The sequence below is a fragment of the Neoarius graeffei genome, chromosome 6, assembly GCF_027579695.1.
Source record: "Neoarius graeffei isolate fNeoGra1 chromosome 6, fNeoGra1.pri, whole genome shotgun sequence".
Lineage (NCBI taxonomy): Eukaryota > Metazoa > Chordata > Actinopteri > Siluriformes > Ariidae > Neoarius > Neoarius graeffei.
This window is the reverse complement of record NC_083574.1, coordinates 68,783,727-68,809,220: the sequence shown is the minus strand read 5'-3', so window position 1 is coordinate 68,809,220 and position 25,494 is coordinate 68,783,727. Positions and strand designations below refer to the sequence as shown.

Below are 25,494 nucleotides of genomic sequence, written 5' to 3'. Positions count from 1 at the left end.
AAAACATCAGTAGCCTATTTAAGCAATTGCTGTTTTCTGCACTGTTTTCTGACCTTTTGTGCTTAGTGAATGAGAGACTTCATTACACTCCACTGACTGACTTCCAATTCCGGACTTTTTTGAAAATGTAAAATATAGGCCTACGAGGTTTTTTTTTTGGGGACTTAATTCGCGTTGGTCCTTCACTATTAATTTTTGAGACTGACGAGGCACTAAATACTGTGGAATTATTTTCTCCTTACTATGAAGCTTGGCATCTTAAACAAGTGTCGGGAAATCTTGCAGCCCGACTCTGCAGCCTCCAATGTTTAAGCGAACTGCTGAAACCATAATGTTTAAAGATTAAATCGTAGGCTAATCAAACCAAAGAAAAATACAGCCTTTCCAGAACGTTGTCTGCCGAAGCCTGTTTAACCTACAAAACGCTTAATAGCATAGGTCTTGCTGCGGCTTCAACTTTTTCACCTGATCACCTTTCAATAGGCAAATATCATTATTACTACTACTACTACTACTACTACTACTACAACAACAACAACAAAAGGCCTAGTATTAGTAGTAGACAAGTAACCTAGTTGTCTAGTAGTCGGACAGCCAAATAGTTTCATCAGTGGCCTACGCCGAGCCTCCCCAGGACTAGACAGTAGCAGAGGCTGTATTTATTTATTTATGCATGCCTATCTAGCGCAACAACTTATTCCTTTACATATACTCAAACATAGCACAAGAAAGGGTTCAACAACAGGCAATCACAGCAACTTGGTGAAGTTCTAAATCATATCGGTGTCAGACCTATGGGCCTACCCCCCCCTTTTTTTCTTCCTCGGATCTGCATCAATCTTATTGACCTTTAGCGCTCCCAGTTGATGGAAATCCGTCATAGCGACAGAAAACTTTAATCCATGTATGCACCAAATGAGGACTGCCCCAAATTCATGTCCGATATGATCACTTTATTTACTCAACATCACAAAGACCTTGGAATAGTGGCTGGTGACTTTAATTGTAGTATGGATGGTAAATTGGATAAATCATCACGATTAATATCAAATCCCCAGGCTTCTAAAACTTTACAACTGGTGTGTAGTGATGCAGGCCTTGTTGATGTCTGGAGAGAATTCAGCCCAACAACAAAAGATTATTCCTTTCACTCAGCCAGACATGGAACATATTCTAGATTAGATTTTTTTCTTTTACCCCTAGATCTACTGTCCTTGGTTACCTCCTGTATGATGGGCCCAATTCTTATATCTGACCATTCTCCAGTTTACCTTGGACTCTCTCTAGGTCATCAGACACAACAATCCAAGTACTGGAGATTTAATTCCTCACTTCACAACACTGAAGCCTGTCTTAACATCAGGCAATTGATAGAACAATATAGACTGGAAAACTCAACCTCCCCAGTTACTTCTGCAGTAATGTGGGATGCAGCTAAAGCCGTGATTAGGGGACATCTGATTTCATATACAACTGTAAGAAAAAAAAGCTGCCAATCAATGTGCCACTCAACTTCAGAAAGAGCTTGCTAGCTTAGAATAATCCCACAAACAAGCACCCACAGAGGAAAATTTGAGGAAGCTTAACACTGCTAGAGCTAATCTCAACCTTGTTCAAACAGAGCATATAAAAAAACTTGTCTTTTTCACAAGACAATGCTATTACGAATATGGAAACAAGCCTAGCAGACTCTTAGCATATCAGCTCAAAAAAGAGCGAGCTGACCGTACAATAAAACATATATGCCAGGCAACAGGACAGTTGAGATATGACTTGCAGTCCATAAAGACTTAATTCCTTGAATTTTATACAAAACTGTATACATCCAAAAATCCCTCAGAATCAGACATTCAGTTATTTTTAGGGAAGTTATCTCTGCCCACATTGTTTGAAGATAAGGCACATTTAAATCGTCCTTTTACTCCAGAGGAGGTATTGCAAGTTATTTTGTCCTTGCCTTTAGGAAAATCTCCAGGATTAGATGGATATCTGGTTGAATTTTATAAGGCATTCTGGCCTGACATTGAGCCCCTCTTTATGCCCATGGTTCTGGACTTCTTCGAGAAGGGGATCCTCCCTGAATCAATGAAAACTCCTGCAATTTCACTGATACACAAAAAAGACAAAGTGCAGAATGTTCTTCATATTGCCCAATTTCTCTACTTCCAGTTGATTTTTAAAATCATATCAAAACTGATCGCACACAGACTGGAGAACCTGTTACCCAGGCTGATTAATCCCGATCAGTCTGGTTTTGATAAGGTACGATATGCTTCAGATAGTATCAGGAGATTGCTAGACGTTATTGACTACTCTGCCCTGTCTGGATGCCAGACACTCTTAATTTCACTGGATGCCGAGAAGGCATTTGACAGGGTTGAGTGGTCATACTTAAATTTCTCCAGGACAGTAAATAAGTTTGACAAATCATTTCTTGGATGGATTAAGAGCCTGTAAAGGAACCCCCAAGCTCAAGTATGTGTGAACGGCTCTCTTTCTGAAAAATTTGGTCTATTTAAAGGATGTCAACAGGGCTCCCCTCTTATTTAACCTGGCTATTGAACCCCTGGCAGAGGCTATTAGAGTGAGTAAAGATATTTTTGGAATTGACATAGGGGGAAAAAGAGAATAGAATTTCTTTATATGCTGACGATATTATCCTGTACTTGTCTAGCCCAGAGAAATCAGTCCGAGCAGTATTGGACCTGATTAACAAATTTGGAAGGATACAAAATCCTTGGTTACAAAATCAACTTGTCAAAATCTAATGCCTGCCTATTGAATTCACTGATTTTCCAATGAACTGAAGAAAATTTCTCCTTTTACCTGGACACAAGGTGGATTTAAATACTTGGGAGTGAATGGCTCTCTTGACCTTAAAGACTTATTTCAGTTAAACTACACTCCACTACTTGACAAGGTCAAGAAGGAATTGGAATATTGGAATTTGCTTCCCATCTCATTTCTTGGACGAATTAATGTTATTAAAATGAATGTATTACCATGATTCAATTATTTTTTTTTCCAGTCCCTGCCTTATTTGAACAAACAGTTCTTTCAGTCGATTAACAAAATGATTAGCTCCTTTATATGGAAGAATTCCACTCCCAGGATTTCTTTGAAAACACTAACCAAATCTAGAGAAAAGGGCGGACTGGGTCTCCCAGATTTTCAATTGTACTATTGGGCCACCCAGACGAAGAGCCTGATTAGTTGGATACAGAAACAGAAAACTGCCCATTGGACAGACATTGAAGAAGAACTCTGTTCTCCCAGTTCAACTACTACGCTACCATTTTATTAATAGCGTGAAAGCTATAAAGCCCATATCAAGAACCTATGTAATACGTAATACTCTTCAGGCCTGGCAAGACATTAGGAAGTTCTGTGGATGGCTAGCTTCAGGCATGAAACATGAAATGTGGGTGCTATATGGTTGTGAGGTGAGAGCTCTAGTTTGTATGAAACCTCGTTTATGCGACGGAGGACTTTGTATGGTCCAAAATAGTGTGCCTGAAGTTTCTTGCACATGTTAGGTTTCTTCAGGTCTTTAATGGAGACCCACATCCGATCATGCAGAGAGCATTCTGGATTCTTGCTCCTGTGTTTATCAGCATACTGCTTATGCTTGCGTTGGCTACTTCAATTCTCTGGTGAACCTCCTCCCATACCTGTTGGCTCAGTGAGAACCAGTCATCGACCACTTGTACTTGGATGGGTGCATCATCCCATGGGAATAAGGGGTTGTTAGCCAAATATGCAGTGAAATGGGATTAGTTGTGTTGAATGCTTGAGTGAATTTTGTGCATACTCAGCCCATGGGAGGAATCGTGTCCCATCCCCCTGGTTGTGTATGCAGAAGATCCGTAGGAAGCACCCTACTTCCTGGTTGGCCCGTTCAACCTGGCTGTTGGATTGTGGGTGATAGCTGGAGGTGAGACTCAATGAGATTCCTAATCATTCCCTAAAACAGAGTCAGGAGATGAACTGAGGCCTACAGTCACTGACAATGTCCTCAGGGATGCCAAAACATCTGAACACATGCTGGAAGATGAGTTCGGTAGTTTGGAAGGCTGTGGGAATACCAGGTAATGGGATGAGTCTGAGGGCTTTGGAAAGTCTGTCCACAATGACCAGGATGGTTGTGTTGCCCTGGGATGGAGGTAGGTTGGTAATGAAATTGACAGCCAGGTGAGACCAGGGTCTTTGGGGTACCAGGAGGGGGCATAATTTTCTGGCAGGTGGGGTTCATGGTACCTTGGCCTGGGCGCACTCTGAACATGAGGAAACAAAGTGATTGATTGATCTGTCAACATGCCCTCCCACCAGTACTTGTTCCTTAGCAGCTGGTGTGTGTGGTGACTTCTGGGGTGACCAGTGGTGGGAGATGCATGAGCCCAAGTAATGAGTCTGCCTCTGAGGTTGTGTGGGATATACAGGAGACCAGGGGTACAGTTTTCTGGAGGTGTCCAAGGTTGTGATTCCCTTATCTCTTTATCCAAGTCCCATGTGATGGCCTGAATAAAACATTTTGGTGCTAGAATGGGGTGTGGTTCTGAGTTGTGTGGAGAGGAGCTGTGAATTCTGGACAATGTGTCAGCCTTGGTGTTCTTGGTGCTGGGACAGAAGGATATCATGAAATTAAAATGTGTGAAGAACAATGTTCATTTAGCTTGGTATGGGTTGAGGCATTTTGCCTTCTGGTGATATTCAAGGTTCTTCTGATCAGTTAAGATAACACAGGGGCATGTGGTTCCCTCCAGCCAATGTCTCTATTCCTCCAGGGCTAACTTAATTGCCAGTAGTTCTCTGTTGCCGATGTCATAGTTCCTCTCTGTGGGTGTGAGCTTCTTTGAAAAAAAAAAAAAGCCACTGGGTGAAGTTTGGGCTTCTCCCTGAAGCATTGGAAGAGCACACTTCCTACTCTGGTCTCTGATGCATCCACTTCTACTATAAAAGGTTTCACAGGATTGGGATGCTGAAGTATGGGGGCTATAGTAAAAGTGGCCTTGAGTTTCTTGAAGGCCTCCTCAGCTGCTGGAGTCAGTTCTTTAAGAGGGAGGTCAGTGGTGTGGCAATAGTACTAAAGCCCCTAATGAAGCAACGATAGAAGTTGGCAAAGCCCAGAAAACATTGAAATTCCTTGACAGAGGAGGGCACAGGCCAGGATGTGACTGCTGATACTTTGGACTGGTCCATACTGACTCCCTCACCACTGATAAAACACCTCAAAAAGGAAATCTGGTATATGTGGAATTCACACTTCTCAGCCTTCACATACAGGTGGTTCTTGAGAAGATGGGAGATTATGGATCTGAGGTGTTCGAGATGGCTTTCTTCATCTGGGGAGTAGATCACAATGTTGTTGATGTAAGCTATGACGTACGTCTCAAAGCATGTCATTAATCAGACACTGAAAGACGCTGGGTGCCAAAGAAAGGCCATATGGCATCACCTGGTACTCAAAATGGCCAGCGGTGGTACTGAAGGCTGTCTTCCACTCATCCCCTTCTCTGATTTGGATCAGATTGTAGGCACTGCGCAAGTCTAGTTTGGAGATCTTTGCAGCATGTAGTTGTTCAAGGGCTGAAGGCACCAGTGAAAGAGGATGGGGGTATTTCACTGATTTGGTTAAGTCCCTGTAATAGTTTCCCTGATGTGGGTGGAGTACAGAAGTATGGCAGGTGGGAGATAATGTCGACAATGATGGCTTCAATGAAACTGCCATTTTGAAAGATTGTGTTTTTAAGAGGTAGTGGGGAACTCACCGGGCTGGACAAAGCTTCAGCAGACCTGGTGCGAGGTGGATGAATGGGGCACTTGGAAATGAGGTGATTGGGATCCCCACAGTAGAAACCGAGGCCCTTGTGCTTTCTTCTTTCTCTCTTGGCACACTTAAAATGAGTCCAAAATATCTGCATGGGTGTGGGCGTGTTGGTGGTAGGATTCAGCATGACAGCATTTTGTAGAGATGGTCGATTGTTAATTAGGTGATCCAGTCAGATGACAAGATTGAGAGAATCCAGAGTGATATGTTCATCTCTACACATGAGCTTGCTTAATGCTTCTGGGCGAAGACCTTGGTAAAAGACCGCCTTCAGAGCTGGCTCATTCCAACCGCTGCCTGCAGCAAGGGTTCTGAAGTCCAGGGCATATTCTGCAACTCTTCTCATCCCCTGCTTGATATTCAGCAGACTTTCTCTGACTTTGATGCCCTTTGGTTCATAATCAAAGACTTGTTTGAATAATTCTAGGAAACGGTCGTACAAAGTTGTGTGCTCACCTCCATAGTCCCAAACAGCACTAGCCCACTGCAACACTTTTTACCAGTCAGCAGTGAGAGAAACTTGGTGATTTTCTGTTCCTTGGATATACCAGTGAGTGATGAGAAGTACAGGGAGCACTGGAGTAGAAATCCCTTACAACTGGCAGCATTGCTGGTGTATTTCTCAGGTAGCGAAAGAAGCTTAGCAGAGCTCGTGGAGAACTCGGGGCACATTAGGAGGGCTTGCAACATCATAGCAGCAAGCTGTGCCATCCTGGTATTGAGGTCGCTGAGTATCTACTGGTGTTCTCCTAAGAGGCGCCCTTGAGCGTTCAGAGCAGTCTGCTTTGTGTCCTCTGCTGCATCCATTGGTAGCGAAGTATCTTGTCAGGGTGCAGGCACTTACAGATGCAGGCACAGGGGAGAGGAGGAGAAGCAAACTGCATACAATGCCAAAACAGTAGAATCATGGTCAAAGAGATGGGCAGAGGTTGGTTATTCGGCAAACGGAATGTTGGAAGCGAGACTAAGAGGCAAGGTCAGGGAAAACAAACAAAGGTCAAATAGTGAATTGGCAGGCAGAAAGTAAATGGCTCAGTACGACAGGAGATAAACACTGAATGTTACTTCACATTGAATGTGAGTGAGAGTGGAGTTTAAGTTGTGGAGCTGATTAAGGCAGAAATGAGTGACAGGTGTACTTAATAGGCTGAAGACAGAAGGTGCTGTGGTTCATGGGAAGTGTAGTTCATGGTGGCCATGGTTGGAGGCTGTTTCGAGCTTATGTTCTCAATGCTGTTACTGACAGTAGAAAATTGTCAAAATACAGAAAAACCTATGAATGAGTAGTTGGGTCCAAACTTTTGACTGGTACTGTATATAGTCTGACCATGCATCTACAACATATTCTCATTATTTTCAATGCTGTGCAAGGCATTTTCATAAATAACATGAATGCCCATTTTTGGACACACTGTATAAAATGACAAGTTGAAAACATGCACTTACGTGTCTATAAGGCTGTCAGGCAGAGGATAAACAGCTCTCTTCCAGCCTTCTGCAGGAAAGAAGACAGAAGGCTGGGATACTTGTCCCCCACAGTGAGGGTTAGCTGGAAGGCACTGTGGCACAAGGTACTTCCAGGAAACACCAAAGTCTACTGAATACTGGACATGAACATGTTGTTTGGCATCTCTCTTTGGCACATTGCAGCCAACTGCAATCTGGAAATATACACAAATACAGTGCAGTGTATAAAACAATTGAACAAAGTTGTACATTAAGCATGTAGAAACTAATATATACTGTCAGAGGTCTCAATATTACTTTGGGTCATCTTGCCATTTCATGGATCCAGTTGTCTCTGGTTCAATCCTGAGATTGGATTATGATCCATTTCCCCATGTCAGCATAGATTTTCACTGGGTTTTCCAGTGTTCTCCTACCTCTGAAGAATATATCAGTTGGTAGATTTGCTAAGATAACTATATTCCCATGTCGCATATCCTGACCAGGATAAAGCGGTTACTGAAAGAATTGAATAGAATAGCTTTATGTAACTCACAAAGAAATTGTTTGGAGTAACATCCTTGGAAAGGTGTAACATCCCTCTATTGCCTCTTTTCCACCAAATCAGTTCCAGGGCTGGTTTGGGGCCGGTGCTGGTTCACAACTCGTTCAACTTGCGAGCCAGCTGAGAACCAGTTTGCTTTTCCATTGCTTGCGGTGCTAAGGGAAGCCAAGTCATTACGTCGCTGTATAGGTCAGTTACGTAGCTACGTTTGCATAAACCTTGGCGCGAATATCGAAGCAAAAACAACACAGAAGCAGCAACAACAATAATAATAATGGATGACTTCGCGTTTGTACAGCTGCTGCTTCTCGTCGCTTAAAAATGGCGATCTTTCGCGGTCTTGTTATTGTTGTTGGTCTTAACAAGTCCGTCCCCCCGCTGACGTAGGCGGTGCTTTCCTCTGGCCCAGCAGAGAGTTGGTGCTAGCCTGGAACCGGTTTTTCTGGCCCCAGAGCCAGTTCTTTGTCAGTGGAAACAGAAAACCCAGTTCCAAACTAAGCACTGGCCCCGAACCAGCCCTGGAACTGCTTTGGTGGAAAAGGGGAATTAGACCAGTACTGTTAATTATGACTGTATATTTTTGGTTGAATCATCTTCATGAATATCTTTTATCTGGTAATCAGCAAAAAAAAAAAAACAAACACTGGAACAAGTGGCCAAGAACACTTGCCATCTGCACAGACAGTAACAGGTACCCTGGAGTTGAGAGGGAAATGCTACTTGCTGCTCCACCTTGCCCCCTCATTTTTACTTTTTTCTTTTTTTTTCCCCCCACTATTTACTTTACTATTAATGTATCCAACTTCCAAAATTTGAAAATATTATTTGGATTTATTCAGTCACCATAATACAATAATTTGGAAATAGTGAGTCATATACATTTTATTCATTTGCGATAAAACATATGTTATAAATAGTACTTTTGAACTGGTACACAACACAAAAATGTACATGATTTTGTTTTGGTTACTCAAGGTCTTAGATGTGTAAACATTCAGCCATCTGCAGTAATCTAACCAAACTAGTGTTACTCTTTGTAAACTGTAAATAAAACAATGTGATAATTTGCAAATCATGGAAACCCTATATTTCATTGAAAATAGCACAAAGACAACATATCAAATGTTGAAACTGAAATTTAATTGTTTTTTGAAAAACATATGCTCATTTTGAATTTGATATCAGTAACACATTCCAGAAAAGTTGGGACAGGGGCATGTTTACCATTTGTGTTGCATCACCTCTACTTTTAATAACACTGTATAAACTTTTGGGAACTGAAGAGACCAATTGCTTTGGTTTAGAAAGAGAAATGCTGTCCCATTATTGTCTGATATATAATTTTAGTTGTTCAACAGTTTGTGGTCTCCTTTGTCATATTTTGCACTTCATAATGTGCCAAATGTTTTAAATGGAAGACAGGTCTGGACAGCAGGCAGGCCAGTTTAGCACCTGGACTCTTTTTTTTTTTTTTTTTTTTTTTTTTTTTTTTTTTTTTACTATGGAGCCATGCAGTTTTAATATGTGCAGAAAGCAGGTGGGCATTGTCTTGCTGAAAGAAGGAAGGCCCTCCCTGAAAAATTCTGAATGGTAGCATATTGCTCTGAAACACACATTTTATGATAGATAGATAGATTTCAGCATGAATGATGCCTTCCCAGATGTACAAGTTACCCATGTCATGTGCACTAATGCACTCTCATATGTGGGTGCAATTGGTCTTGAGTGATCAGTCTCCTTGAATCATACCATTAATTTTGGTGCTTAATAATAAATTACCAAACAGCTAAATTATGGTATATTCCAAATTATGATGATCACTACCAATGCAGATGCAGCAATATTACTTACTGTACTACATAGACAGCCAATAGCACTCATACACCTTGGATAAAGGCAATTTGGAGGTCGTGTGTGTGTGTGTGTGTGATACATACACACACACACACACACACACACATTTTATTTATATATATATATATGTGTGTGTGTGTAAGCATAAACAGTGGTGTGTGTGTATTAGGGGTTGGAATGTTATCGGAGATGTGGGGGGAAGGTGGAGATCCCACCACGTGGTTGAGACAAAAGAATTAGCCCTGGTTGCTAATGAGACAAAGGAATTAGCTGTGGTAGCTAATTCCACTAGCTTATAACATTACTAAATCCACTGAAATCTTGAGGTCAAAATATGTGCAATGATGAAATTAAAGGTGTTAGGAAGGATAGAGAAAGGGCATGCAACACTTGTCTTTTTAAAACAACTGAGAGAACAATGTAGAACACAAGAACAGTGTGCACAATTAAACCGTTCCTGAGTTTAAATTCACACTACTTCATAAAGCTAATTCCTAAGACTAGTTTTGCCCAAATGCCAGTCTTACTTCCAGTATCTTGCTTCTATGCAAGATTGCAGAGGTGTTCTGAAACTTCTGGAGTTCAGAGCTTGTGGAGACTTCCATGAAAGTGCAGAGAATGTCTTGGTCCAAACTTCAGCGTTCGTGAGGAAAAGTCTCTGATCAAACACTGTGCACAGCGATTAAGTCAGAAGGAATCCGGTCGCTTCTAACTTTTAATTAACTGCTTTGGGCTGCAGTCATAACGTTACTTATAATGAACAAATAAAAACTGGTTGTAACTCAATCTGAGTGAGATGGCGCGATTTAAGTAGTTTTACCGTGGCCAGTAGTAAATGAAAACGCATTGAATCTTCTTTCTTGCCAGGCAGAAGTCGTGGTTTCGGACAGGCTGATGAGAAGATTTCTCTTTGTCTGTACACGCAGAGTTCACAGCACCAAAAGAGGAAGAGAGTAGCGTGGCTATATGGAGTCACTTATGGAGTCATGGAGGAAGTGACGTAGGTGACCCCACCCAGCCGTGACGTAGGTCATCGCGGAAGTTGGTCGATGGGATTTGTAGTCCTAGACGGATGTGGCTGTACCTACACATACCATTAAAGATGCTGGCTTTTGAATTGTGCACTGATAACAAGCCAGCTGTCCCTCTCCTCTTTAGTCTGGAGGATGTTGTGTCCATGATTTCTAAAAATAATTTTTACTTTTGATTCATCAGACCTCAGGACAATTTTCCACTCGGTCCATCATAAAAGAGCTCAGGCTCAGAGAAGATGGCAGTGTTTCTGGATATTGTTTATATATGGTTTTAACTTGCATTTGTGGATGCAGTAATGAGCTGTTTTCATAGATGATTTTCTGAAGTGTTCCTGAGCCCATATAGTGACTTCCACTACAGACACATGTCTGCTTTTAATGCAGTATCGCCCGAGGGCCTGAAGATCACAGGCATCCAATATCAGTTTTCAGCCTTGTCTCTTGCATGCAGAGATTTCTCCAGATTTTCTGACTCTTTTCATGATTTGTACCATAGATGATGTGATCCCCAAATTCTTTGCAATTTTACATTGAGGAATGTTATTCTTAAACCATTGCACTGTTTGCCCATACAGTCTTTCACAGAGCAGTGAACCCCTCCCCATCTTTACTTCTAAGAGACTCAGCCTCTCTGGGATGCTCTTTTTATATCCAGCCATGTTACTGACCTGTTATTGATTAAACAAATTCGTTTTTTTTTTATCATTACAGAACTGATTCAGTATTTTGTTGCCCCTGTCCCAACTTTCCTGAAATGTGTTGCTGACATCAAATTCAAAATGAGCATATTTTTCAAAATAAATACAAAATGTCTCAGTTTCAAAATTTGATATGTTATCTTTGTATTATTTTCAATGAAATATAGGGTTTCTATGATTTTTGCAAATCTTCACATTGTTTTTATTTTTGTTTTACACAGTGTCCCATCTTTATTGGAATTGGGATTGTATTTTCCACTATTATGCTGCAATGGTGTCGTGTGGGAATAGGAGCAAAATGGCAAAGTCAATACATCATCTTGTCTGTGAAGATTCTCAGTCATCCAGGTCATAGTAACTGTGGGTGGTAAGAGAGCAACTGGACTTGCTTGAAGATTCTTGAAGACGTTTCACCTCTCATCCGAAAGGCTTCTTCAGTTCTGTCTGACTAGTAGGGAGTATCAGGTATTTATCCTCTCATGGATGAAAAGCTCATCTAAGATGTTGTTGAGTCATCCTGTTGGTGTGGGTCACTGGGGGCTGGATGTGAACGGCCTCGAGAGTCGTTAGGATGATCAATGGATTGCCTGTTAGGGTGATCAATGGAATGCTGATTCTCTCTGTCCTCCTGTGAGTCACTGAAAACAGCTGGGTTTTGGTGTGCATTCAGTTGTCTGGGAAGTGTGCCAAGGACTGCATTGTAGGTGGCTGATAAATTATGTCTTAGACCACCACCTCTGTTCAGTGATGGCCATTCCAGGTTGACAAAAATGGCTTCTTTAACTCCTTACTCATACCAACGATCCTCTCTCGCTAAGGTGGGGTTTACATTAGACCGTATCAGCGGATCATCAGATTAACGTTTTTAAAACGATTAGTGTGCACACAGCAATGCCAATACACGATTCGCGTGCACACAGCAACGCCAATACACGGATACGCTCGGCTCCGCAGGCATCCTGCGCTCCAAATCACTCCGCCCTGAACAGCGAGTGCCCTCTGGAGGGTGCGCACTCCGGCCCTGCGCAGCTCACAGAGCGGCTGTGTGTGTGTGAGACCTCCGTGCATGTCGGGCATGCGCGTCACTTACCACTTGCAAGTGGAAGGATGGCAAGCCTAAAGACAATCATAACTACACAATGGGCAGTATTTGCATCAGTATTTGCAGTATTTTCATACTTTTATACTCTTTAATGAAAGGTGATTACAAGGCGGAAGTCCGCGCCGTTTTTCAGCAGTCGCGTCACATGACCAACGCCAGCAAATCAGGAAGGTGGATGTCACAGTGACGTTGTCCAATGACGACGCCAGCTAGAGCTCAGCACAGCGTATCCGCGTATTCTCAATGTTTACACAGCACCAGACCAGACACGATCTGGATTGAATACGTGGACCCTGGCGGATTCCTGTTTCCAGGCGTTTTAATGTAAACGGACAGTGCATCCGCGAAGAAAACGAGACAGACAGGGTCTAATGTAAACTTGGCCTAAAATGCATATGTAGCAATCCTGAAATGAGTGTCCTTTGTTAAGATGAAGGTAGACAGCAGAGTCCTGGCCTGAGGAACAACTGCTTCACAGGCGTATGGCTCAACACAGGAGAGCCAGTTCCTCTGGCCAGGACTCTGCCGTCTACCTTCATTGTACTATTAGTCATTGTACTATTTTCAATTAACCATAGGGTTTCCATGATTTGCAAATAATCACATTGTTTTTATCTACTTTTACAGTGTCCCAACTTTTTGGAAAGGGAGGTTGTACATCAGGGTTGTTTTTTTTTTCCCCCATAAAGAAAAATCTGACCAATCTTCCCTCTTTTTTTTTTTTTTCCTTTCAACTTCAAAATGACTTTTCTCCCATTGACAGCTCTCTACCCTTCATGTTGGTTTATCCTATTTAACAACAAATGAAGTCTTCACAGGAGAAAACCCAGAGTCCAAACCAAACGGATATTTATTGATGCGGTTGCACCCATCATTTACATGTAAACGGAGGCTTCAGTCACTGAAAACGGCTGCTTTCGAAAACTCCGGGCAAAGTGGAGATTTGAAGACTCCGTTTTCATGCCTGCGTGTAAATAGTGGGAAACGGAGTTTTCTCTGTGTTATGGGGAAAATGGAGTTTTAACATTGTGATCTGACTGTCCCTCTTCCTTGGCTTTCAGATCTCTGGTTGGCTTTCTATTTGTTTGACATGTTTTTGAGCATTGTGTAAATGAAGTTATTTTCTAGTACGGGGAGGAGAAGATATCCATTTTCATAAATACGTGGCTACGTGTAGACGAAGTACAAGAGTAAACATTCTGAGCTATTAATTATTTAAACACTCAATCTAACAAGGCACACCTGTGCAACAAAACACCTGGCATGTGACACATTCCAACAATTTTGATCACTTGGAAAACTAAAAGTTTGGAGGGTTCAGAGTGTTCTGTATTGTTTAACACATGTAGCTGTAACTATAAGGAAAAGAAAGCTGAAGTTCTGATCTCATCTCATATTCATCTTTTGATCTCAAACCCCAAAGCAAAAACAAAAAGAACTGGTATTGCCATTTCAATACATTCAGAGGGGACACTATAGCCATGACATCCTCACCAATGAGGATGTCAATGAGAGTTTCTTCTTTGTTTGTTTGTTTTTTGTAAAGGCTTTACCCCCATTTAAAACAAACAACAAAGAAAAAAACTCTCATATATACTAACCCTGATTAACCTGTATGCCCCCACATTTTGTATGCTGCTGAATCTGTCCTTTTTTCAGTAGCTTTGTATAAACAATAACCGCTAAATATAATGCAATGTTATGTAAGGTGATCGCCTAGGCATTCTCATTGTGAAAAGTAAGTCACATGTACATGGACTGGCATTTAATGTTGTATTTGTTCCTTTCTATTTGTTTTTTGTCTGTTCATATTCTTTTTGGGGGAGTAAAGTCAGTTTAAAAATGCCGTTAAATACATAGGCCTATAGGCCAAGTTTAATGACCTTGAGGTTATCAGAGGTCATATGTCGTTTTGCAAATGAAAAATGAATTCAGCACCCAAACATTTAACAAACAAGGCCATTTGCTAACTTCATTAATCATTTTAGTACATTTCATTCCTTAGAAAGCTGAGAAACTGGGTTCAGCTGAGATGTTTACAGGCCCAAAGTTCAATGACCTCTAGAGGTCAACAGAGGTCAGATAGAGCTTGGCATATTGCAGATTTGAATTCAGCACACCCAAATTGACCAAATAAGACTGTTTGCCGACTTTGTCTCAAAAATGCCTTTAAATAAGCACTTTTTTGAATTTTGGTACCAGTCTATGAGGAGAAAATGGGTGTTGAGCACTGAAGCTCTCCTAACTAGAGAAGCCTAGTTGGCTGGCTGTAGCCTGTGACCTGAGATCCAGCTGGATTAAATAACCATGTGGTAAGCCATGCTCAACTATCAGCTGTGTCACCAGAGGAACAGTCAGTATGGGTCCAGGAAAACTAAACAGACTTAATGAACAATACCATCCACCTGGCACAGCATCACGTTTGTGCGTGGGGACACAGGCTCAGGGTGTCTTATCCACGGAGTTTACTCCATAAAAGTAGGGGAACTAGAAGCAGTGTGCTGGGGCCACACACTAGGCACACAGGCTGTGCAGGAACCTCACCCCATCCTGAGCAAGTTATTTTTTTACCCTTCTCCAAAGGGTGCCACAAAAATTCCATGGCCACAGAAGCTCTTCTGGGTACATTGCACGATGATGATGATTAATAATATTATTTATTTATTTATTTATTTATACAGGGGACATCAGCATAACTGTTTTCCCAGGTTCCCCAATACAAAATAAAATACACAATTGTAATGAATGAATGTGGGGAGTGTGTATTCGGTCCATGAAATGCTGAAATGTTGCTGGGACCCCAAAGAACCTGAAAGGAAGGGTGACAAATTGGTGTAAACCAAACCGAGTGGAAAAGGCTGTTTTCTTATGGGAAAATGGAGTCAAGGGGATCTGTCAATAACCCTTTGTTCAATCCAGTGTTGAATAAAAGTGAGCTATGCCTAAATGATCGAGCAATTCATCAATGCAAGACATTGGATATGTGTCAAATTTAGACATTGCATTGACTTTCCTATCATCCACACAGCACCGGACTGACCGGTCAGCCTTGGGAACCAAGACCACTGGCTGCTCCAGTCACTGTGCAACTCCTCAATTACTCCCATATCAAGCACAGCCTTGAGTTCATCCTGAACCACATTTTTCTTGTGCTTGAGGAGCTGATACAGGTGGCTGTGCACCAACACTGCTGGGGTAGTTTCGATCTGGTGCTTAATGATGTCAGTATGACCAGCAAGGGGCAAGAACACAACACATCACAAAATTCCTCCTGCAATCTGATAACCTGTGCCCTCTGGGTTGGTGAGAGATGGTCTCCACAGAGGACCCAGGTGAATTGGGCTGCACTTTTTGGACTTGCCTCTGATCCCAGCTCTGCCTTCTCTGGAATAACCATTGCCAGATGACATTCTGATTAACCCCTACTGAATCTAAAATGGGCAGAAACACTGTTTTAGAGGATCTTATTAAAATCACTGACAACTAAAGCTTTGTCTAAGGAAATGACCATGTCTGAGATGAAATCTGCAAATTCAGAAAGAAACTCAGAATATGGCCCCAAGGGCCTGTAAATAATAAATAAAGGTATTGACTGGTTGGCTTGGCTTATTTTTTGAGACTAAATACATTTATATTAGTATGAAAAACTTCAAATGTATTAAATTTATAACCAGGTCTTTGTGTAATGCGTAGATAATCTTTATAAATAACCATGAGGCCTCCTCCCCTGCCAGTTAGACGAGGCTGGTGTATATAACTGTATCCAGGAGGACTAGCCTCATTTAATGCCATTTATTCATTTGGCTTAATCCATGTTTATGTTAAACACAGTACATTAAACTCCTGATCAGTGATAAGTTCATTAACAATTAATGCTTTAGATGCAAGAGATCGAATATTTAATAGCCCTACCTTGAGATCAAAGGTGATGGCAGTGGCTGTAGTCAGTATGATCTAATTTGATATTAATTAGGTTACTAGAACAAACTGAGTATTTCTACTTTTTTTGATTAGTTTGGGGAACAGACACAGTCTCGATGTAATGGAACCTGAGTGATGACTTTGTGCAGTTAGCAGACAGTCAGTTTAGCCTGTTCATCTGCAGGTGGTGTGCAGCTCGTCACTAATGCCAGTCGGTAAATCCAGCAGCCATGCCAAACATGCCACTCCACCCATTATTATTAATCAAGATCCCCCTCAAAAGAATTGGCATGAAATCTCATTGGGCCATTAGATCAATCTGCACACAGGTATCAATTTGTGTTCGTCATAGAGGATTTCGCAATGCAATACATGGAAGCAGTGCGTCTTCACAATATCTCTGCATGTAGTGTTGCAGAGGCATTCTTCTGCATTATCTCCCTGAGTTGGAATTCTGAAAGAAATCCTGAATGATCAAGGCACTACTTTTATTTCATGCACACTGTGAATTGTAGAAATTATTGGGGATTAAATAGATTCATACTAGTGTTTATTATCTGCAAATGAACAGGCTGGTCGAACAATTTAACCAAACACTTATAAACATGATTCATGAGTTCATTCACAAGAATGCTAAAAACTGGGATAGGTGGCTAGACCATCTGTTGTTTGCAGTGAGTGAGGTCCCACAAGCCTCCACCAGGTTCTCATAATTTGAATAGCTGTATAGGTGCAAGCCCCATGGCAACTTGGACATCATTAAAGAAAATTGGGAGGAGGGACCTTCTCAAAGCAAAAATGAAATTCAGTATGTTCTTGACCGGAGAGCAAAACTCCATGCACTGAATCACATAATCCAGGAGAATATACTACAGGCACAAGAACATCAATCCCACCTGTACAACAGAGGGACACAGCTAAGGTAATGTGCACCAGGAGATAAAATGTTCATTTAACTGCCTATGTCAAGGTCAAAATTGCTTGCCAAGTGGCAAGGGCCCTTTGAGGTCACATGGCAAATTGGAGAAGTTAACTATGAGGTCAGGCGTCCAGACAGAGGCGACATGTCAAATTTACCACCTCAATCTCCTGAAACTATGGAAAGAGGAGGTTCCTATGGCTCTGGCAATGGTAGTTCCAGACAGAGCAGAGCTGGGACCAGAGGTAAGTCCAAAAATGCAGCCCAATTCACCCCAGTGCCCTGTGGAGACCACCTCTCACCATCCCAGAGAGCACAGGTAATTTGGTTGCAGAAGGAATTCTCCAATATGTTATCACCCCCCCGGTCACGCTAACCTCATAGAACACCACATTGAGGCTCCCCCAGAGGTGGTGGTGCACAGCTGCCCATATAGGCTCCCATATCGGCTCCCTGAACACAAGAAAAATGTGGTTTGGGATGAACTTCAGGCTATGCTTAAGATGGGAGTAATTGAGGAGTCACACAGTGAGTGGAGCTGCCCTGTGGTCCTGGTTCCCAAGACCAACAGGTTGGTCTGGTTCTGTGTGGACTACAGAGGTTTTTGACCCACGTGACCGTTGCCATGTCAACAAGTAGACAGCGCCATTTCGACGGTCACAAATATGGCGACTACCGGTAGTGATACACATGTTGATCATGACGAAGTCTCATTGTCGAGTATTTTATCTGGCTTAGATGACGCGAGTAAGAAGCGATATCACCAGAAAATCAATTATGCTGGTGTACGTGATCCATACACGTTACCAGGCTATCTTTTTCTGGCTTTGCAGCGCGGGTTATCTTCCTGACCTGCAGTCAGGCATGTGGGAAATACCAGGGAAAAACATAAAAGAAAAAGGAGTGAGATGCAGAAAACACCTTCACTATCCAGCGACGTACGGCATTTACAGGGCGAGCAAAGGGAGAGGTATTTGCAAAAATTGAGGTTAGCAGGCTTGGAGAACGACGTTTACCTGCTTCCACCAGGATTGTTCACTGACGTACGGAAGTACACGAAGCCCTCGTCTTTACCTGACTTCGGCCCACATGATCTGTATACCTATGTCGTTAAAAACCAGCCTGGGTAACATGCCTACCTCAGCGGGTTGTCCCTGGAGCCGGTGGTCGCCATCTTATTACAGCTAAGGTTTGTTCACATTTTCGTTTACTTTCAGTCCTCAGGATAAACAAAATGTTATTAAATGTCATTGAAATAACTTCTTAGTCTGTTGAGACATGGCCCGTTATAAATTTGCTGTTACCAGGCAATGACCAAGAACTGTATTAGGGTCGGTGTAGTTGTAGCAGTGCACTAGCAGCTAGCTGTTAGCACTAGCTAATGTCAACAACATAGTAGCTGGTATGTTACTGTAGCAATGTTTACGTTCAGTCATTTGGATGACTGTTAAAACCTTTCAGTCTCAAGTTTTTCCTTTACTGTATTTACTAGTTTACTGAGCTAGCGCACTCGGGAAGGCTGGGAGTGAGCGCGCTAGCTCCCAGCCTGCCCGAGCTAGCGCGCTCGCTCCCAGCCTGCCCGAGCGCACTAGCTCAGTAACTAGTAAATACAGTAAAGGAAAAACTTGAGACTGAAAGGTTTTAACAGTCGTCCAAATGACTGAACGTAGACATTGCTACAGTAACATACCAGCTACTATGTTGTTGACATTAGCTAGCTTGACCTTCAAAATGGCGGACACTGGGGCGTCACGTGACCTGTGACGTCACGTCGAAATCCTCTATAGAAAAGTCAACACGGTGTCTAAATTTGGCACATATCCAATGCCCTGCATTGATGAACTACTCAATCAGTTAGGTGCAGCTCACTTTTACTTGACACTGGATTTAACAAAGGGATATTGGCAGATCCCCTTGACTCCATTATCCCACGAGAAACTAGCCTTTTCCACTCCGTTAGGCTTACACTAATTTGTCACCCTTACTTTCACTTTGTTTGGGGCTCCGGTGATGTTTCAGAGTCTCATGGACTGAATTCTCTGTCCCCACAATGCATATGCGGCAGCCTACTTGGATGATATAATCATTTATAGTAACAATTGGGAGCAGCACCTACAACATCTGAGGGCAGTTCTGAGGTCACTGAGGTGTGCTGGGCTCACAGCTGTGAAGGAAATTTAGTGAATGAACATTCCTATTCTGTGTTTGTGTGTTGAACTCAAGTGGCCTAGTGTACTGAGAAGTTGTTTTCCCCACATGCTGTAATCGCTTTTCTGTGGCCTTGGCTGGTGATGAGCAGGGTGTCTGGGTTCTCCGTAACCACACATCTGCCTGCACATCCCAGAGCACACCAGATGCATGCTTTAACAAAGCTTCATAGAAAGTCTCGAGCCAATCACGTGAAGACACGAGCAGTAAGCGAATGCCTTTAGAGTATAATAGATAACAGCCACTAAAACACAACTCGGATTGTGCGTACTCTTGGCATCACTGAAGTGGTGTTTTCTTCTTTTTCCCCTTTCCTATTTTATATCTGTTTTATATGATCTACTATAATAAATAACTGAAAAGACAACTGCTAAGCATTCTGAAATGTTTATTAGAAGTTCCCATTACAATTTGGTGTCCCTGGGTGGGCCCTACACGTCTGATCCTCGGATGACAGGACACTCCCAAGGCCACGGTGTGTAGCTGAGAACTCATACAAGAGACCAGACCGTCAGGGCTCACCGAACCAGTAAGTGATAACTTAATTTCTTGTGTAAAGAAGTTAGTGGAAACAGTATTTAAAGACTGATAAGAGACGGACAGAAAATTGTCGTAGTCAAGGAAGACTGCTAAGCTGTGGTACCATCAATGTTTGCAGAAATGGATAAAACACAATTTTGAGACAATAAACCATGAGTAGTTTATTGGGTTGTGTAAGAGAAAATCCGCTTAAGTGATGACTGGGTAACGGCTCACCTACTTGAGAGAGGGAAGTAAGGGTGCATGTTTCGACAGATTCACGTTTAGTGATTCGTAACTGGGAAAGAATTGAATCTTGTTTCCTTTGTTCTGTGTAAACAACTGGCCCGTTGTAGGAATGAGATTGAACCTCTCTATCATGAAGTTGCCAAGACACACTGGTGTGCACGCAAAATATTGATTGAATTAACAGAGTACTGTCCTCTTCCAAATTCTGAAACAGAGAACTAGATCTTGTACACATGCACGAGTTGTCTTTGAGGTTGTTGTACTAAAATGATACCTACTTTTAGCTTAAGGTAAATGTCAGATAAATTGTTTACTAATAAGAACATACCTCAAGGATTATTGTGTCGCATTTTTGGACATAGTCCAACCTGTTCTTATTGTGATCCTAGTAAAAAAAAAACTCAGCCATTGTTGTCACAACTTATTGATATAACAGTGTACAATGGGGAACAGAAATGGTAAGTTAGGGAAAGAAAAAGCAAGTACAGTGCAATGCAATAATGAGTACACCCTCTTTGAAAAGTAACATTTCACACAATATGACAAGGAACACAAAGATATATTTCCAAAATGTTCCCAGACTAAGTTAAACACAGGTTCTGTTGAGCTTTTGAACTCAAAACAAAGGCTAATAATATAACTTGAATGATTTTTATTTCAGTTTTAGTGAAATTTGTGTGGTGCAGAAATGAGTACACCCCACTGAAGGACTCTGAGTAAAGCAACTTTTTAGGCTACCGATGTGGACCTGAACAAACAATTAACCACAGGTGAGTCTAATTAGTCATTACACAGGTGTTAATTAGGCAGTTGGCTACAAAAGGCTGTTACCTAAAGCAAACCACCCTTTCCCATTTCCTGCTGTCAGCAATGGCACCTCATGGCCAGGAAATGTCTCTGGATCTGAGAAAGCGGATTATTGCTTTACACAAGAGAGGTGAGGGCTACAAGATCAGTAAAGCCTTACTTATCAGTAAGAACACGGTTGCAAAAGTGATCCAAAAATTCAAGACAGATGGAACTGCAGCCAAAGTACAGAGATGTACAGGCCGGCCAAGAAAATTAACACCCAGGCAGGAGCAGCTTGTAATGAGAAAAGTTGAGGAAAATCGGCATGCAAGTGCACAACAGGTATCTAAGGAAGTAGAGACTGAAATTGGAGTGAATGTGTCACGTGACACAATATGCCGTACAGTGCAGCGGAATGGCATGCATGGGTGTCGTCCCCGAAGGAAGCCTCTCCTAAAGCCCAGTCACAAAAAAGCCCGTCTAGAGTTCGCCAGGGCACATGCTGAAAAGGATGAAGGCTACTGGGACCCTATCCTCTGGAGTGATGAGACCAAAATCAATCTTTTTGGAACTGATGGCTTCAAAACAGTCTGGCGTCGCAAGGGTGAGGAGTACAAGGAAAAATGCATGGTGCCCACAGTGAAACATGGAGGGGGTAGTGTTCTTATGTGGGGTTGCATGAGTGCTGCGGGTGTTGGAGAACTGCATTTCATTGATGGCATCATGAATTCTCAAATGTACTGCTCTATACTGAAAGCTAAGATGCTTCCATCACTTCGGGCCGTTGGTCGTCGTGCCATTTTTAAACATGACAATGACCCAAAACGCACATCTAAGGCCACTGCTGACTTTCTGAAGAGGAACAGGGTGAGAGTGATTCCATGGCCAAGTATGTCACCTGATCTGAACCCTATAGAGCATCTTTGGGGAATACTGAAGAGGCAGGTTGAGCATCGCTCTCCATCCAACATCCAGGCTCTGAAAGATGTCATCCTTGAAGAATGGAAAAAGGTTGATGTAGCCAAATGTTGTCAACTTGTGCACTCCATGCCAAGGAGACTTGGGGCTGTCATTGCAAATAATGGAGGCCATACAAAGTACTAAATGTACTGGATGTAATTGAGTTTGTTGTGGGGTGTACTCACTTTTGCTCCACCCCACTTTCACGGAAACAGAAAAATATGTAATTTAAGGCATCTTTTCACCTTTCTGCGAGTTATAATGTAAGAACATAGTGCAATAAACATCATCAAGGAACTGTTTGGGACATATTGTTTGTGTTCATTTTAATACTGTGAAAAATGTTTTTCAGGGGGGGTGTACTCATTTTTGCATTGCACTGTAAGTCTGAGGCTACATGTGTTATAAGAATTGGGTGTTCCTATGACAGCCCAAACATCCAGTTTATGAAAACCTCGTATGGCGAGGATTTTTTGGCACAATTTGACATATGGGTAAAGGACTTGGGATTCCCTGAGAAGGGCAGTTTTAGTCCCAGGCAGATAGAACAGTTAGAAGTTGAAACAGAAGGAAAAAGAAGTCTGCAGATAACGTTAAGTTCTTAGGGGACTGGAGGGCATTTTCTGCATGGAAAGAAGAAACACTTGAGAGAGTACAAAGGCGAGAAATGACAGGCAGGGCTCTCACCATCTTCAGTGTTTGAAATTCCAAATGGACCCTGACGTGGAGTCTGCCCCACCACCCTGACACACACTGCCTCCTCAGCAAGGCAGAGCATCACTCCCACAAGTGCCTCAACTACAGAAAGGGGGAGAAGTCGAGACAAAGCAAAAAAAACCCAAAACTGAGTCTCTGGAATCTCTCCCAGCCTACCAGCCGCCTCCAGCATCAGTGCCTCCCCTCGCTTCTCCGTCACACATGAGATCCGGTCTTGCATATGGCGACAGAAGAGACACCTTCCTGGACCTGATCACATGCTCACCAGTGGGTCCACAAGGCCGTAACCTAAAGTCTGAAGTCCTTCATCTTCCAATGGTGGAAGTGGCTGGAGCTGACTGCGTGCTTCTACTCCACAGACCCTGGACGACAGCTGATATCAAGGAAAGCATGGCTTCCCTTCCTAACGTGAGAGAGGTAGGAGGAAAGAGGTTTGGTAATGAGCTGTTGATATTTTGCAGAGCATTACGGCCAACCACCCATGAACTTCGCAGCCTACTCAAGGCCAAGATGGGTATAGATTGGAACAAGGTTTCCAGAGAGTGGCCAGAAGCCGACCAGCGGATGGCAATAGTGAGTATAGAAATACCCTCACTGCTCTCTGTGCTTGTCTGATCGAAGCTTTTCTCTTGAACATGGACATGACTAAGATCAGTATGTATAAGCAAGATGGTGGTGAAGTGGTGTCAGCGTTTCTCGCTCGTCTCACCACCGCGCACGAGAAACACAGTGGCCTGACCAGGCCAGTGACCCTGGCTGCAGTGGAGGGCACTCCTGAGTCTCACCAAGATCGAGCAGTATGCTGTGCACGCAGAAAGGCTGATGAAGGAGAAGACAGTCAAGAACGAGAGACCAAAACCTACAGTGCAGCTTAAAAGTTTGTGAACCCTTTAGAATTTTCTATATTTCTGCATAAATATGACCAAAACATCAGATTTTCACACAAGTCCTAAAAGTAGATAAAGAGAACCCAGTTAAACAAATGAGACAAAAATAATATACTTGGTCATTTATTTATTGAGGAAAATGATCTAATATTACATATCTGTGAGTGGCAAAAGTATGTGAACCTTTGCTTTCAGTATCTGTTGTGACCCCCCTTGTGCAGCAATAACTGCAACTAAATGTTTCCAGTAACTGTTGATCAGTCCTGCACACTGACTTGGAGGAATTTTAGCCCATTCCTCTGTACAGAACAGCTTCAACTCTGGGATGTTGGTGGGTTTCCTCACATGAACTGCTCGCTTCAGATCCTTCCACAACATTTTGATTGGATTAAGGTCAGGACTTTGACTTGGCCATTCCAAAACAGTAACTTTATTCTTCTTTAACCATTCTTTGGTAGAACGACTTGTGTGCTTAGGGTCATTGTCTTGCTGCATGACCCACCTTCTCTTGAGATTCAGTTCATGGACAGATGTCCTGACATTTTTCCTTTAGAATTTGCTGGTATAATTCAGAATTCATTGTTCCCTCAATTATGGCAAGCTGTCCTGGCCCAGATGCAGCAAAACGGGCCCAAACCATGATACTACCACCAGCATGTTTCACAGATGGGATAAGGTTCTTATGCTGGAATGCAGGGTTTTCCTTTCTCCAAACATAACGCTTCTCATTTAAACCAAAAAGTTCTATTTTGGTCTCATCCATCCACAAAACATTTTTCCAATAGCCTTCTGGCTTGTCCATGTGATCTTTAGCAAACTGCAGACAAGCAGCAATGTTCTTTTTGGAGAGCAGTGGCTTTCTCCTTGCAACCCTGCCATGGACACCATTGTTGTTCAGTGTTCTCCTGATGGTGGACTCATGAACATTAACATTAGCCAATGTGAGAGAGGCCTTCAGTTGCTTAGAAGTTACCCTGGGGTCCTTTGTGACCTTGCAGACTATTACACACCTTGCTCTTGGAGTGATCTTTGTTGGTCGACCACTCCTGGGGAGGGTAACAAGGGTCTTGAATTTCCTCCATTTGTACACAATCTGTCTGAATGTGGGTTGGTGGAGTCCAAACTCTTTCGAGATGGTTTTGTAACCTTTTCCAGCCTGATGAGCATCAACAATGCTTTTTCTGAGGTCCTCAGAAATCTCCTTTGTTCGTGCCATGATGCACTTCCACAAACGTGTTGTGAAGATCAGACTTTGATAGATCACTGTTCTTTAAATAAAACAGGGTGCCCACTCACACCTGATTGTCATCCCACTGATTGAAAACACCTGACTCTAATTTCACCTTCAAATTAACTGCTAATCCTAGAGGTTCACATACTTTTGCCACTCACAGATATGTAATGTTGGATAATTTTCCTCAATAAATAAATGACAAAGTATAATATTTTTGTCTCATTTGTTTAACTGGGTGACCTTTTATCTACTTTTAGGACTTGTGTGAAAATCTGATGATGTTTTAGGTCATATTTATGCAGAAATATTGAACATTCTAAAGGGTTCACAAACTTTTAAGCAACACTGTACATGCCGTCACTCTCACTCTTCTCCAGACTGCTCAGTCTGGACCTAGAGGAAGAGGTCGAGGTAGGGGCCGAGGCAGGATGACCTGGGGTGACCCATCCTGGATTAAAGGCACAACCTGCTACCACTGCAATCAGAAGGGACACATTGCTCGAGATTGTCTCCACAGTAGCAAACAGAGGCCCCGTGAGGAGTACAGCAAAGCAGACTGACGGGC

The 25,494-nt window shown here is 42.4% G+C and overlaps 1 protein-coding gene across 1 annotated transcript in view; it reads right to left on the bottom strand.

Moving 5' to 3' along the window:
- LOC132888311 (reelin-like) overlaps nt 1-25,494 on the bottom strand; it is a 1,389,809-nt gene that overhangs the window by 147,744 nt on the left and 1,216,571 nt on the right. The window contains 1 exon segment of the mRNA XM_060924376.1: nt 7,274-7,488. Within this exon segment, the coding sequence (XP_060780359.1) occupies nt 7,274-7,488 (215 nt within the window).